At 40.4% G+C, this 17,074-nt stretch overlaps 1 protein-coding gene across 1 annotated transcript; it reads left to right on the top strand.

The window, feature by feature from the left end:
• Positions 1–11,701: 11,701 nt before the first annotated feature.
• Positions 11,702–12,865, top strand: LOC133546644 (gastrula zinc finger protein XlCGF17.1-like). The gene has a single exon (XM_061892442.1). It carries the CDS (start codon positions 11,859–11,861, stop codon positions 12,816–12,818), a length of 960 nt encoding a protein of 319 aa, XP_061748426.1. The 5' UTR covers positions 11,702–11,858; the 3' UTR covers positions 12,819–12,865.
• The last annotated feature ends 4,209 nt before the right edge of the window (positions 12,866–17,074 follow it).

Below are 17,074 nucleotides of genomic sequence, written 5' to 3'. Positions count from 1 at the left end.
TATTAAGAATGGCATTAATTAATAGACAGAAACATTATATTTGCTGGTACTTGTAGAAACCCTGCTGCTGCCCGTCAGCAAAAAGTTCCACCTCCCCTCTGTAGTGCTTCTCCTTGTCGTCATGTATGAGACCCACCACTGTTGTGTCTTCCACATACTTAACTAAGTGGTTTGTGTTGTACTGAGCACAACAGTCATGGGTCATCAGGATGTAACAAGTAAGGGGCTGAGCACACAACCCTGTGGAGAGCCTGTGCTCAGCATAATGGTGTCTGATCTGTTATTGCCTCTCCGTACAAATAATTAAAAAGTCCTTTATTTAGTTTTGCAGGGGTGTTTCAGTCCTAGTGAGTCCATTTTGTTGATCAGGAGCTGTGGGATTATGGTATTGTAGTCCAAACTGAAATCCACAAACAGCATCTGGACCAATGTGGTCATTTTTTTCCCCCAGGTGTTGCGGGGACAGGTGTACTGCGGTGGTTATGGCATCCCTTACCACCACCTCGTGTGAACATGGAGTGAGTGAATGCTGGATTCTCACTTCTCTGTCAAGCGCTTTGAGTAAAAGCGCTGCATAAATCTAATCCATTATTAGTCTTATTATTATTATCCTTGGTGAAACACTTGGATATGCAAAGTGAAGGGGGGTTGGGTAGAGGTGATGTGACCTTTGACCAGCCTGTCAAAGCACTTCATGGTTAGATTATGAATTAAGAACGCCTTGATCAATGCTGATTAGTTCTTAGAAGGACTTTTCAAATTGCCCCCCCTCAAATTTCCTAGCCTGTTTCTTTTACTCACTGTACCACTTTTGAAGTCATTTTAGAGGCTGGGACAAAAGGAAGTCTTTCTTGTGTTTTTATTAACTACACACTTTTAACACAACACACAAAAGAACTCATTAACACGCTAACAGTGTCAGTCCAAAACTATTTCTATTCTCTCTTAATTGTATTGACTTATTGACCCAACAGATGTCCAGCAGCCCCCTCACATAAAAAAGGAAGAGGAGGATCCACAGCCCCCCCACATTAAAGAGGAAGAGGAGGAAGTGTGGATGAGTCAGGAGGGAGAGTGTCCTGTAGGGCAGGAGGAGGCTGATGTCAGCAAGTTTCCACTGACTGTTGTCTCTGTGAAGACTGAAGAGCATGAAGACAAACCACCTGAGTCCTCACAGCTTCATCACAGTCCAAGTAAGCACAACATTTTATTCTCAGGGCATTCAATCCATCACAACTGGACTCTTCACTTTGTCTTACAAGACCTTTGTCCTCTCATCCAAGTAGGCTTCATCACTTCATGCTCATACACTTCAAGTCTTAAATCTAATCATTGGAATTTAGAGGGGAACTGCACTTTTTTGAGGAATTTTTCTATCGTTCACAATCATTATAAAAGACTTGATGGTGGATATATTAAAAAAAAAAAAATCCCATTCTAACTGGGCTGGGCAATATGGCCTTTTAATAATATCTCAATATTTTTAGTCCACATCACGATACAGCATATATATGTGGATATTTTGCCTTAGCCTTGAATGAACACTTGATGCATATAATCACAGCAGTATGATGATTCTATGTGTCTACATTCAAACATTCTTCTTCATACTGCATTCATATATGCTACTTTTAAACTTTCATGCAGAGAGGGAAACCACAACTAAGTCAAATTAGCAAAAGTGTATTTATTATACAGTGGCACAAACATTCATGTCATTTCCAAAGCAGAAAGTGCAAGATTGTCAGAGACATTTTAAAACAAGCTCATAGTGCACTTTTGTGCATGATGTCACTAAGATGACATAGCAAAACACTCAATTAAAGTGCACTTTTTGTACAGAACACCACTACAATAGTTTGAAACAAATAAAGTGCACTTTTGTGCATGATGTCACACAAGATATTTCAATAACTGTCAAATAAAAATGTGCTGCATAATAGGAAATCAAATAGTGTATGTCCTTCACTATGTGGTAGGTTCCTGCGGACGTTATCTCCTTCTGTTGTTGACTATTTTTGTCATATGGTGTTGATGTGGAAATGACTGTGTGACAGTTGCTTGCTGTCATGCGGGTTCCACGTACCACCAAGGAAGGAAATCCTGTCAAGCAGGTTTAGACTTCTTTATTTTTCAATAAGAACGTCTTTTGCTTTTCAGCCTTTCCGTTCCCTGCTCGCTCGTCCGCCCCGGCTTTTCAGCTTTGTGCGTCGTCTTCTTCCTTGCTATCTCAGTCTCTCGCGCTCAGCGTCAGATTCCCTCAAGCTCCTTCACTTCTCTTCGCCTCTTCCCCTCACGACCACGGCTGCCGCCCTTTGACACAATGCGACAGGATTGTTTAATCGTGCCCAGCTGGGCAATCTACTTACCTGATAATATTTGCGGCGTCAATCTTGGCGCGTTCCGCCTCGCCGCATGCTCGCCATCTAAGCCTCCTCGCTGCCATCTTGCAACGGGTGTGCCCTGCCTCGCTGTCGGACTGCCGGCTCCGCCTCTCCGCAGGTTGCTTGGGCATTTTGTGGGTGTGGCACCAAACTGAGATGTTGACATGCAGATTTCCAAGCACTCCTCATTATTTTCAAATGATGCTACACATTAGCAGTGCTGCTACTTTTTGGAGCAACGCGTTTGCCGCATACTTGACATATTATGGTTGTCTGTTCAACATCTTCCCGCTTGAAGCCAAACCACCGCCAGACGATGGACTCCCTGCTGTTTTTCTTTGGAATTAAATTTTCCTTCATTTGTTACCAGATTGGCACCTTCTTTCTCACGTATTACCACTGGCACCACACCGTTAGCACCACAGCTAACCTTACCATGCCGCTACCTGTCTGCTCTGCGAGAGCGTATGACGTTGCACGCGCGACAGTATGTGACGTATGTGAGAAGGTGCGCTTGTTTTATGTCTCTGTGAGAAGGAGAGACAAGGAGTGAGAAGAGGATGTAGTGTAATGCCCGCAGCTAAAAGCAACTGCGTGAGAATCTATACTCCAATACTAACAATATAGTCATTTTCTATATCGCACAGAGACAAAGATGTCCAGGCATCGAGTAATTGTCTCTGGCCCCCTGCCTGGGAGAGGCAATGATGAGAGATATAGCAGATTAGTCTCTCTTAACAAGTGGCTGGATAGCTTCTGCAGACAACAGGGATTTACGTTTATTGATAATTGGCCCTCTTTCTGGGGCAAACCTGGCTTGCTGAGGAGAGACGGCCTTCACCCTAACCAGGAAGGCGCTATCCTCTTGTCTCGGAACATAGACTTCGCATTGAGCCACATTTGACTAACTGCACTAGAGCAAGCCCGGTCACAGGCAATTACAGAGCCTGCTAGCCTGGGTATGGAGTCAGTTAAGCTAGAACTAGCCAGCGCCAGGCTGGATGATCCCTGTACACATAGCAATTTTCGTAGAATAATACACAACTCACAAAATGTTCTTTCTACTGTGTCTATGACCACGTCAGAGTTAGACATGCGTTCTACTGAGGTGGCAAATTATGATGCGTTCAGTTTATCGCAGCGCCAGGTAGACAATCTGAAAATTCCCGTCATATCAATTCCTAGATATGGTCGTAATTATTTTAAGTACACTGCCCATAATAAACGCAACATTATTAATATTGCTACTACGGATAATTTCATCAACAACTCCTTAAAACAGCCCACTACCTATAATATGGGCTTTCTAAACATCAGATCTTTGTCTCCCAAAACGTTATTAGTCAATGAGGTCATTAGAGACAACAACCTTAACGTCATCGGTCTTAGCGAACCTGGCTTAAACCAGACGACTTTTTTGCGATAAATGAGGCATCCCCTCCTAACTATACAAATGCGCATATTGCCCGTCACCTCAAAAGGGGAGGGGGTGTCGCACTAATATACAACGAAAACTTTAACTTTAGTCCTAACTTAAATAATAAATATAAATCGTTTGAGGTGCTTTCTATGAAGTCTGCCACACCTCTGCCTCTGTGCCTGGCTGTTATCTACCGCCCCCCCAGGGCCCTATTCGGACTTTATTAGTGAATTCTCAGAGTTTGTTGCTGATCTAGTGACGCACGCCGATAATATAATTATAATGGGGGACTTTGATATCCATATGAATACCCCATTGGACCCACCGTGCGTGGCGCTCCAGACTATAATTGATAGCTGTGGTCTTACACAAATAATAAATGAACCGACGCATCGCAGCGGTAATACGATAGACCTAGTGCTTGTCAGAGGTATCACCGTTTCCAAAGTTATGATACTCCCGTATACTAAAGTAATGTCCGATCATTACCTTATAAAATTCGAAGTTCAGACTCATGTTCGGCAAGCTAATAATAATAATAACTGCTATAGCAGCCGCAACATTAAGGCTGCCACAACGACGACTCTTGCGGACCTACTGCCCTCGGTAATGGCACCATTCCCAAAATATGTGGGCTCTATTGATAACCTCACTAACAACTTTAACAACGCCCTGCGCGAAACCATTGATAGTATAGCACCGCTGAAGTTAAAAAAGGCGTACGCCATGGTTTACTGAAGAAACTAGAGCTCAGAAATTATTATGTAGAAAGCTGGAACGCAAATGGCGCACAACTAAACTTGAGGTGCACCATCAAGCATGGAGTGATAGTTTAATAACTTATAAACGCATGCTTACCTTAGCTAAAACTAATTATTACTCAAATCTCATCCGCATTAATAAAAACGATCCAAAATTTTTGTTTAGTACAGTAGCATCGCTAACCCAACAAGGGACTCCTTCCAGTAGCTCCACCCATTCGGCAGATGACTTTATGAAGTTCTTTAATAAGAAAATTGAATTTATTAGAAAGGAGATTAAAGACAATGCGTCCCAGCTACAACGGGGTTATAGTAACACAGATACGACTGTATATACGGCGGATACTGCAAATATCCAAAATAGTTTCTCTCGTTTTGATGAAATAACATTAGAAGGATTGTTACAACGTGTAAATGGAATAAAACAAACAACATGTTTACTTGACCCACTTCCTGGGAAACTTATCAAGGAGCTTTTTGTATTATTAGGTCCATCAGTGCTAAATATTATAAACTTATCACTTTCCTCGGGCACTGCTCCCCTAGCATTCAAAAAAGCGGTTATTCATCCTCTCCTTAAAAGACCTAACCTCGATCCTGACCTCATGGTAAACTACCGACCGGTGTCTCACCTTCCCTTTATTTCGAAAATCCTCGAAAAAATTGTTGCAGAGCAGCTAAATGAACACTTAGCGTTTAACAATCTATGTGAAACCTTTCAATCCGGTTTCAGGGCAAATCACTCGACTGAGACAGCCCTCGCAAAATTGACTAATGATCTATTGCTAACGATGGACTCTGATGCGTCATCTATGTTGCTGCTCCTCGATCTTAGCGCTGCTTTCGATACCGTCGATCATAATATTTTATTAGAGCGTATCAAAACACGAATTGGTATGTCAGACTCAGCCCTGTCTTGGTTTAACTCTTATCTTACTGATAGGATGCAGTGCGTCTCCCATAACAGTGTGACCTCGGACTATGTTAAGGTAACGTGTGGAGTTCCCCAGGGTTCGGTCCTTGGCCCTGTACTCTTCAGCATCTACATGCTGCCGCTGGGTGACATCATACGCAAATACGGTGTTAGCTTTCACTGTTATGCTGATGACACCCAACTCTACATGCCCCTAAAGCTGACCAACACGCCGGATTGTAGTCAGTTGGAAGCGTGTCTTAATGAAATTAAACAATGGATGTCCGCTAACTTTTTGCAACTTAATGCCAAAAAAACGGAAATGCTGATTATCGGTCCTGCTAGACACCGACCTCTATTTAATAATACAACTTTAACATTTGACAACCAAATAATAAAACAAGGTGACTCTGTAAAAAATTTGGGTATTATCTTCGACCCAACTCTCTCCTTTGAGTCACACATTAAAAGCGTTACAAAAACGGCCTTCTTTCATCTCCGTAATATCGCTAAAATTCGCTCCATTTTGTCCACTAAAGACGCCGAGATCATTATCCATGCGTTTGTTACGTCTCGTCTCGATTACTGTAACGTATTATTTTCGGGTCTCCCCATGTCTAGCATTAAAATATTACAGTTGGTACAAAATGCGGCTGCTAGACTTTTGACAAGAACAAGAAAGTTTGATCACATTACGCCTGTACTGTATATACCTTTATATACATATATACATACATATATACCTGTACTGTATATACCTTTATATACATGTATACATACATATATACCTGTACTGTATATACCTTTATATACATATATACATACATATATACCTATACTGGCTCACCTGCACTGGCTTCCTGTGCACTTAAGATGTGACTTTAAGGTTTTACTACTTACGTATAAAATACTACACGGTCTAGCTCCATCCTATCTTGCCGATTGTATTGTACCATATGTCCCGGCAAGAAATCTGCGTTCAAAAGACTCCGGCTTATTAGTGATTCCTAGAGCCCAAAAATGTCTGCGGGCTATAGAGCGTTTTCCGTTCGGGCTCCAGTACTCTGGAATGCCCTCCCGGTAACAGTTCGAGATGCTACCTCAGTAGAAGCATTTAAGTCTCACCTTAAAACTCATCTGTATACTCTAGCCTTTAAATAGACCTCCTTTTTAGACCAGTTGATCTGCCGCTTCTTTTCTTTCTCCTATGTCCCCCCCCTCCCTTGTGGATGTGAATTCTCCCTGCCCACTGGGTGTGAGTTTTCCTTGCCCTTTTGTGGGTTCTTCCGAGGATGTTGTAGTCGTAATGATTTGTGCAGTCCTTTGAGACATTTGTGATTTGGGGCTATATAAATAAACATTGATTGATTGATTGATTGAAACCCACGATATATGGAGTATATTACATACATTGCCCAGCCCTAATTCTAACTCATAAATGTAAATAAAAGTCCACTTGCAATGGAGCCAATGGGAGGTCCTCTCTAACCATCCAAAAAAGGCCAACCAAGTATTAGTTGAGTTGAGTTTGAGTTTATTTGGAACATGCAAGCATCCAACATGTTACTTCACAATTTCCAGTTTGTCTTTTCAACATGTTGGAAAAGGAGTAGGAATAAGCAGAGCTTATTAAAGGGGAACATTATCAGCAGACCTATGTAAGCGTCAATATATACCTTGATGGTGCAGAAAAAAGACCATATATTTTTTCAACCGATTTCCGAACTCTAAATTGGTGAATTTTGGCGAATTAAACGCCTTTCTGTTCATCGCTCTGGAGGCGATGACGTCAGAATGTGACGTCGCCGAGGTAACACAGCCGCCATTTTCATTTTCAACACATTGTAAACTTTGGGTCTCAGCTCTTTTATTTTCCGTTTTTTCGACTATTTTTTGGAACCTTGGAGACATCATGCCTCGCTGGTGTGTTGTCGGAGGGTGTAACAACACTAACAGGGAGGGATTCAAGTTGCACCACTGGCCCGAAGATGCGATAGTGTCTGCCGCCAGACCCCCATTGAATGTGCCAGAGTGTCTGCACATTTTACCGGCGATGACAGACATGGCACAGAGATGTATGGATAACCTGCAGATGCATTTGAAACGATGAAGTCAACTAAATCACAAAGGGGAGTTTTGTTGATGTTGACTTATGTGCTAATCAGACATATTTGGTCGCGGCGTGACTGCCAGCTAATCGATGCTAACATGCTACGCTAATCAACGCTAACATGCTATTTACCGGCGGTGCTAAGACAGACATGGCACAGAGATGTATGGATAACCAGCAGATGCATTTGCAATGATAAAGTCAACGAAATCACAAAGGAGAGTTTTGTTGATGTTGACTGTCAGCTAATCGATGCTAACATGCTACGCTAATCAACGCTAACATGCTATTTACCGGCGGTGCTAAAGCAGACATGGCACAGAGATGTATGGATAACCTGCAGATGCATTTGCAACTATATTACGTTTCATTCCACCCACATTTAATGCGAAAAAAACACTTACCAATCGACGGATTTAAGTTGCTCCAGTGTCAAAAGATGTGAAAGTCCTGAGCGTTTGGTCCGCACATTTTACCGGCGATGCTAACGCAGCTATTCGGCCATGCTATGGCTATGAATAGCGTCAATAGCTATTCGCTCAATAGCTCCAGTTTCATCTTCAATACTTTCATACTCCAACCATCCGTTTCAATACACGCGTAATCTGTTGAATCGCTTGAGCCGCTGAAATCTGAGTCTGAATCCGAGCTAATGTCGCTATATCTTGCTGTGGTATTCCCATTGTTTGTTTACATTGGCAGCACTGTGTGACGTCACAGGGAAATGGATAGTCACATCGCAAATAGCGAAAATCAAGCACTTTAAAGCTTTTTTTAGGGATATTCCGAGACCGGTAAAATTTTGAAAAAAAACTTCCAAAAATACAACAAGCCACTGGGAACTGATTTTTATTGTTTTAAACCCTTTTGAAATTGTGATAATGTTCCCCTTTAAATCCTACCCCTTTTCTTTTACATAACAGTTGCTAAAACTTTTGTTCACTTCTAGTTTTCAATTTATTGACAATATACTCCATAAGTAATCACAATAAAAATAAATAAATAACTCTCAGTGAAGTAAGTTCCATTTCATATGGTGAGATGAGTAAGAACATCTAGAAAATGAATGGATGGATGAAATACATTCAGAATGTTTATTATCATGGTTCTTTTTCTTTCTACTTTGTAAACACTTCCAGTTTGAAGAGTTTCTTGAAGTGGATGATATTAGTACATTGTTTGATTGCTTTGCTTAATGCATCCCATCATTTAATTCCACATCCTGATATACTGAAGGTCTTAAGTGTTGTACATGCATACAAATGTTTGAAATTACATTTTTCTCTAAGATTATTTTCCTCCTCTTTTTTTTGAGAATATTTTTTGTACATTCTTGGCTAGCAGGTTATAGTTTACTTTGTGTATAATTTTAGTTGTTTGCAAATTCACTATGTCGTGGAATTTCAGTTTTTTCGATTCAATGATTAAATTGTTTGAATGTTCTCTATATCCAACATGATGTATTGTTCTAACTGATCTTTTTTGTAACACAGTTAATGAATGAAGTGTACTTTTGTAATTATGTCCCCATTTTTCTGCACAATAACTCAAATATGGTAACACTAGTGAGCAGTAGAGAATATAAACTGATTTTTGGGCCAAAACATCCATCCATCCATCCATCCATCCATTTCCACCGCTTATTCCCTTTCGGGGTTGCGGGGGGTGCTGGCGCCTATCTCAGCTACAATCGGGCGGAAGGCGGGGTACACCCTGGACAAGTCGCCACCTCATGGCAGGGCCAACACAGATAGACAGACAACATTCACACTCACATTCACACACTAGGGACCATTTAGTGTTGCCAATCAACCTATCCCCAGGTGCATGTCTTTGGAAGTGGGAGGAAGCCGGAGTACCCGGAGGGAACCCACGCATTCACGGGGAGAACATGCAAACTCCACACAGAAAGATCCCGAGCCTGGATTTGAACCCAGGACTGCAGGACCTTCGTATTGTGAGGCAGACGCACTAACCCCTCTCCCACCGTGAAGCCGGGCCAGAACATGTTTTGCTTTTTTATATGAGATTTCCAGTTCATTTTATCACCAATCATTATACCTACAAATTTGGTTTCATTTACTCTTTTAATTTCTATTCCGTCTATTTGTAATTGTGTTTGACACTTCTTTTCTACTGTTAACAAATAGCATTATTTTAGTTTTACCGAGATTCAAAGAGAGTCTGTTTTTGTCAAACCATCTTTTTAATTAAATTTCTTCTGTTATTATTTGTATTATGTTCTGTGTGTTCTCTCCTGAACAAAACACTGTTGTTTCATCCGCAAATAATACTAACTTTCAATATTTTATAACTTTACAAATGTCATTTATATAAAGATTGAATAATTTTGGTCCTAGTATTGATCCCTGAGGTACACCACAGGATATATTTAGTGTTGCAGAAGTGTGTTCGCCTAGCTTCACGTATTGTTTCCTGTTGGTTAAATAACTTCTAATCCAGTTTAAGACCAGCCGCATATTTTTTTTACTATCAATTGTATTGGTCATTTCTTCTGTCATTTCTATTACAGCCATCGAAGTTGAAATATTAGCTCTGTATCCATATTGGTTCTCATCTAATATTCTATGTTTGTTTGTAAAACTCTCTGATCTGTTATTGGACAGTTTTTCAATAATTTTAGAAAATTGTGGAAGTAAAGAATCAGGTCTATAATTTGTAAATTGGTGTTTGTCTCCATTCTGATAAATTGGTGCAATTTTAGCTATTTTCATTTTGTTTGGGAATTTACCTGTTTCAGATGATGGGTATTTTTACGCTGCTTTTGCAGTGTAGCGTGTAGTGTAGCTTGCTACAATTCTCTGAGGATAGCTTAGCTACATTTAATGGAGAGTAACTTGTAGCCTAGCTTACTACATTTTCCAGGTAGTTTGCCCATCACTGTCTATTTGGCCTGGATTAGATAGTACTTTATTTATTCCGTCAGGAGAGTTCCTTCAGGAAAATTACAATTTTCAGGACAATCCCATTCAAGATCAGACAAACATTACAGGGAGACAGAACATGATCGCTGACGGGTCTGCCGGCTTCCAGCGCCCCTTACAAAAAAGATGAGATACAGGTAAACAAGGGGGGATGGGAGAAAAAAATAGAATATTAAAATAAAATAAAATAAAAATTGGTCTTAGCCTGGGCCCTGGAGAGGGGGTGCAGACTGAGGCCAGGGGAAAAAACAACTCATAGCCATAGTACACATCCCTCTTCCATGTGTGTAAGAGGGAAACATCAAACATCAAAGACCACAGAGGACGTTAAAGACATTAAAGCAGCAGATACAAGCAGACACTTCTACATACAGCTATGAATAAAAAGTAAAATAAACATATACACTTTGGTGGCCTCTGCGGTGTTCCACGCCATCGTCTGCTGGGTTGGAGGGAGCATGGCCAGAGACAGGAGCAGACCCAACAAAGCAACCAAGACAGCCGACTCCACTCTCGGCCAGTGTCCAGTCCACATGGATGAGCGTCCAAGGTGACTGAGGTGTCCGACACCTGCTCACCCAGCCAAGACACCGCGAAGCCTCTCCGTCTCAGTGCTAGCTCCGCAGTCCTGTCCCCTCATCCGCATCTCCTCCAGTCCCTCCAAACAGACTCCGGTGTGGCAGAGACCCAGCAGCTGGTCTCCATGGCCAAAATGCTCCCGGGAGGCAGATCCAGAAGTCCCCAAAAAAAGCACCACAGAGGTCACGAAAGTGGCACCCCTTGTCACACAGTCCCAAAGGGTCCCGGACCAAAAAGCAAAAAAAAATATAATAACACATGAAAACAAGAGGGAAACACAAAAGGATGACACAAGAGCACAGAGATCCTGCCAACAGCAGCCAATACAGCAGCGCCATCTTGGGAAAAAAAAAAAAAAAGCTCACATGTGAATAGTTTGAATACTGTAAACTTCAATACAGTAACACCTCATTTGTGTTTTATGTTCTGCAGACGTCCAGCAGGTGTCAGCAGAGAGTCAAGAAGAGATTCCCTCTAAGCAGCAGGAGTGGAGCTCCAGTGTGGGACAGAAGGAGCGACAGGCCCCCTCCCACATTAAAGAGGAAGAGGAGGAACTGTGGGAGCAGCTTCAAAGGTTGGTGAAGGATAATGATGAAGATGAAGCTCAGTCCTTACAGCTTCATCACAGTCAAAGCGAGGAGAACAGAGGGGCGGAGCTTGTAAGTCAACACATCACAGAAGCTGATGGAGAGCATTGTGAACATATAAAGTCAGAACCAGACAGCATCTTTGCTCCTCTGTCAGACATGGACCACATGATGTCACACTCTTCTGATCACAGTGACCACATCCAAAAACCTTTGGAGAGTAAAAATGACTCCAAAGGTGATACGAGACATCACACTAACAACAAACACTTGGACTGCTCTGAATGTGGGAAATCATTTAGACTGAAGACTGATTTTACAAGACACAAGAGAATACATACTGGAGAGAAACCTTTTACTTGCTCTGTTTGTAAAAAAAGTTTCTCCACAAAGCAACACATGACCACACACATGAGAACACACACTGGAGAGAAACCTTTTACTTGCTCTGTTTGTAAGAAGAGTTTCTCCATTAAGCCTGCCATGACCAGACACATGAGAACACACACTGGAGAGAAACCGTTTACTTGCTCTGTTTGTAAGAAGAGTTTCTCCAGAAAGTCTAACATGTCCTCACACATGAGAACACATACTGGAGAGAAACTTTTGTCTTGCTCTGTTTGTAAGAAGGGTTTCTCCACGAAGCAACATATGATCACACACATGAGAACACATACTGGAGAGAAACCTTTTACTTGCTCTGTTTGTAAGAAGTGTTTCTCCAGAAAGCCTGACATCTCCACACACATGAGAACACACACTGGAGAGAAACCTTTTACTTGCTCTGTTTGTAAGAAGAGTTTCTCCACAAAGTCTAACATGTCCTCACACATGAGAACACATACTGGAGAGAAACCTTTGACTTGCTCTGTTTGTAAGAAGACTTTCTCCACAAAGCCTAACATGTCCGCACACATGAGAACACATACTGGAGAGAAACCTTTTACTTGCCCTGTTTGTAAGAAGCATTTCTCCACAAATCTTGTCATGACCAGACACATGAGAACACACACTGGAGAGAAACCATTTAGTTGCACTGTGTGTGATAAGACGTTCTGGCATAAGTATCAGGTCAGTAAACACAAGTGTGTAACAGTCATGGAAGCTGCAGGGATTTAAAAACACTTAGTGATTGTGCTAAATGTACTTTAAAAACACAGCATGTTTAATATGAGTGTATATTTGATGTTGTATGTAGTGCCTCTCATCTTCTACTGTTAAATTTAAAGGCCTACTGAAAGCCACTACTACCCACCACGCAGTCTGATAGTTTACATATCAATGATGAAATATTAACATTGCAACACATGCCAATACGGCCACTTTAGTTTACTAAATTGCAATTTTAAAGGGGAACATTATCAGCAGACCTATGTAAGCATCAATATATATCTTGATGATGCAGAAAAAAAGACCATATGTTTTTTTAACCCATTTCGGAACTCTAAAAGGGTGAATTTGGCGATTTAAACGCCTTTCAATTGTTCGCTGTCGGAGCAATGACCTTTCACCCGTGACGTTACAACGGGAAGCAATCCGCCATTTTCTCCACCACATTACACACACAAGTCAAATCAGCTCTGTTATTTTCCGTTTTTTCTACTGTTTTCCGTGCCTTGGAGACATCATGCCTCGTCGGTGTGTTGTCGGAGGGTGTAACAACACTAACAGGGACGGATTAAAGTTGACTTACGTGGAGTGTGCATCGATTAGCACGCCATGCTAATCGATGTTAACATGCTATTTAGGCTAGCTGTATGTACATATTGCATCGTTATGCCTCATTTGTAACTATATTTGCATCCAGCCTTTCCCTCCACCCACATTTAATGTCAAACAAACACATACCAATCGACGGATTCAAGTACACCAAAGGTCAAAAGATGCGAAAGTCCCTTGTTTGTTCTGCACATTTTACCGACGACAGCTATGCTACGACAGATGGCACAGAGATGTGTGGATATCTTGCGACACTCAAAGCAGATGCATTTCCAACGATAAAGTCTACGAAATCCCAAAGGTGAGTTTTGTTGATGTTCTGGACTTATGTGCTAATCAGACATATTTGGTCACGGCATGACTGCTAGCTAATCGATGCTAACATGCTATTTAGGCTAGCTGTATGTACATTTGTAGCTATATTTGCCTCCAGCCTTTCCCTCCACCCACATTTAATGCCAAACAAACACTTACCAATCGACGAATTTAAGTTGCTCCAGTGGTCAAAAGATGCAATCGTTGGTTAGAAGGCGATCGCCGAATAGCTTCAATAGCTATTCACTCAAAAGCTTCAGTTTCTTCTTCAATTTTGCTTTCGCTATCTGCCTCCACACTCCAACCCTCCGTTTCAATACATGCGTAATCTGTTGAATCGCTTTAGCCGCTGAAATCCGAATCTGAATCTGAGCTAATGTTGCTATATCTTGCTGGTCTGTCCGCCATGTTTGATTGTATTAGCATCACTATGTGACGTCACAGGAAAATGGATGGTGGATTTACAGATAGCGAAAATCAGGCACTTTAAAGCCTTTTTTTGGGATATTCCATGATTGGTAAAATTTGGAAAAAAACTTTGAAAAATAAAATAAGCCACTGGGAACTGATTTTTGTTGGTTTTAACTCTTCTGAAATTGTGATAATGTCCCCCTTTAATATGAATGTATATTTGATGTTGTATGTAGTGCTTCTCATCTTCTACTGTTATATGTTGTCCTGGAGTTTTTAAGTTGTGTGCATGTACTGAATATCATATATGTAGCTACTAATTTATTTGATTTTCTCATTGTTAAAGAGAGGACATCTTTATTTTCACTTGGGGTTTTTTTTCACACATTTTCTTCCTATGTATTTTTATTGATGTTATTATCCAATTAAAAGTATGAATGAATAAAATATTTAACAAAATGTGGACTCTAGTAGATTAGCAGCATTGTTACATCATGGATGTTAACCACAGAAAAACATCAACAAAGAAGAAAAAGTCTGAAGTTAGCAACACATCACTGAACTTTAGAGCCATCGTGAGTGGAGTTGCTTGTTTTTATTGCTGCATTTGTACTTATTTCACCTCACATCTTCACTTTCAACCCTAAAGTCTTCTTCAAATATATTGTTGTAGGCTTCTAAGATTGATGTTTACTATGTGTGTGTAGTCTGTGGAAAGGGTTGTTGTCCCTTGTGGATCCATTTGTTGACTTGAACAGATACATCATCATCATCATCATCATCATCATCATTATCAAAATACAGATTTAAGCACTGTATTAGAGTGCCTCTTGTAGTACTCCAACTCGCCACACTGAGAAGTGGGGGCGATCGTGAGCTAGCAGATGCATGTTGCTATCATGTTTTATCAGCGAGGAAGACAGCATTTGTGTTTACTTTTTTGTCGGATCCAAGTTGTATTGCTCTGCTGAATAAATGAATCACTATGGCTGCCAATATGGAGGATTTTATATATATATATATATATATATATATATATATATATATATTTAAAGGCCTACTGAAATGAGATTTTCTTATCCAAACGATGTGTCATACTTGATCATTTTGCGATATTGCCATATTTTTGCTAAAAGGATTTAGTAGAGAACATCCACGATAAGCTTCGCAACTTTTGCTTGCTAACAGAAAAGCCTTGCCACTACCGGAAGTCGCAGACGATGACGTCACATGTTGATGGCTCCTCACATCCTCACATTGATTTTAATGGGAGCCTCCAACAAAAACAGCTATTCAGACCGAGAAAACGAAAATTTCCCCATTAGTTTGAGCGAGGATGAAAGGTTCGTGTTTGAGGATATTGATAGCGACGGACAAGAAAAAAAAAAAAAGTTGAAAAATAAAACGCGATTGCATTGGGACGGATTCAGATGTTTTTAAACACATTTACTTAGATAATTCTGGGAAATCCCTTATCTTTCTATTGTGTTGCTAGTGTTTTAGTGAGTTTAACAGTACCTGATAGTCAGATGTGTGTGTTCACGGGTGTGTTGACGCCAGTGTCTCAGGGAAGTCGACGGCTGCTTTATGGGCGGCACAAGCTGACCTAAGAAGAGACTTTTTACCACAATTTTCTCACCGAAACCTGCTGGTTGACATTGGGTCGGGATCCATGTTCGCTGTGATCCATAGTAAAGTTTCACCTCTGTGATTTTTAAACAAGGAATCACCGTGTGTTTGTGTGGCTAAAGGCTAAAGCTTCCCAACTCCATCTTTCTACTTTGACTTCTGCAATACTAATTGAACAAATTGCAAAAGATTCAGCAACACAGATCTCCAAAATACTGTGTAATTATGCGATTAAAGCAGACGACTTTTAGCTGTGTGTGTGTGTGTGTGTGTGTGTGTGTGTGTGTGTGTGTGCGCAGCGCTAATATTTCCTGACAGTCCTTAACGTAACGCGTATACGTCATCATTCCCCAACATTTTCAACAAGAAACTCCCGGGAAATGTAAAATTGCAATTTAGTAAACTAAAGTGGCCGTATTGACATGTGTTGCAATGTTAATATTTCATCATTGATATATAAACTATCAGACTGCGTGGTGGCTAGTAGTGGCTTTCAGTAGGTCTTTAGGTCGGGGTCTGATCATGACTAGTCATAAATATCGACACCAACATCGCCCCCTTGTGGTGGAAAATTATAACAGTCATAACTTCCTTCCACATTCTCCAATCTTCCTGATTTGTTTTATGGTGGGTCGAGATCATTGTCATTCTACATCCTGTACGCAAATTCAAAATGACATTTTTCATACTTGGCACATTTTCTAACAGAATCTTGTTAATATGCTCAATAAGGTTCTATTCAAATGTAATACAAGTAATACGTAAGACTTTATTTGCACACTTAAGGAGATAAGTTTCCAGGTAAAAAAGATTAATTGTTTATCAATTTATTTTCCATGAATTAATTTAGATCCAGAACACACATTGTTATATATCTTATTATATTATAATCATTACTATAATTGAATGTAAGTTTGTGTAAATATTTTCCCACAACAAAGTGTGAATACATGTTATAAAGTGTGGGGTTGAGTTATAATTGATATAATACAATTAGGTATGGCAAATGCATTTTGTTTACTTGCCAACTATTCAAATTATATTTAATATACATATTTATATGATGTCATGTAATATGACTTCAACATTATTTATGTTAATATAAGACTTTATTTGCTAACCAGTTCTACTTCTGAGTATTTATTTTATTTTGTTATTGAACAATTAAACACACATAAACAATGTTTAGACACATTAAGGTACTTTCAATACAATATGAGTGTCAGGCCTTGACGTGGATTGAGTGTGCTCCTTCGACGCAGCGGGATTACAGGACGAGCCAGGCGTGAATTCAGGTACAT

Source organism: Nerophis ophidion, unplaced genomic scaffold (assembly GCF_033978795.1).
Source record: "Nerophis ophidion isolate RoL-2023_Sa unplaced genomic scaffold, RoL_Noph_v1.0 HiC_scaffold_35, whole genome shotgun sequence".
Taxonomy (NCBI): Eukaryota; Metazoa; Chordata; class Actinopteri; order Syngnathiformes; family Syngnathidae; genus Nerophis; species Nerophis ophidion.
The sequence above is the reverse complement of the archived record's forward strand: the minus strand, read 5'-3'. Positions and strand labels throughout refer to the sequence as shown.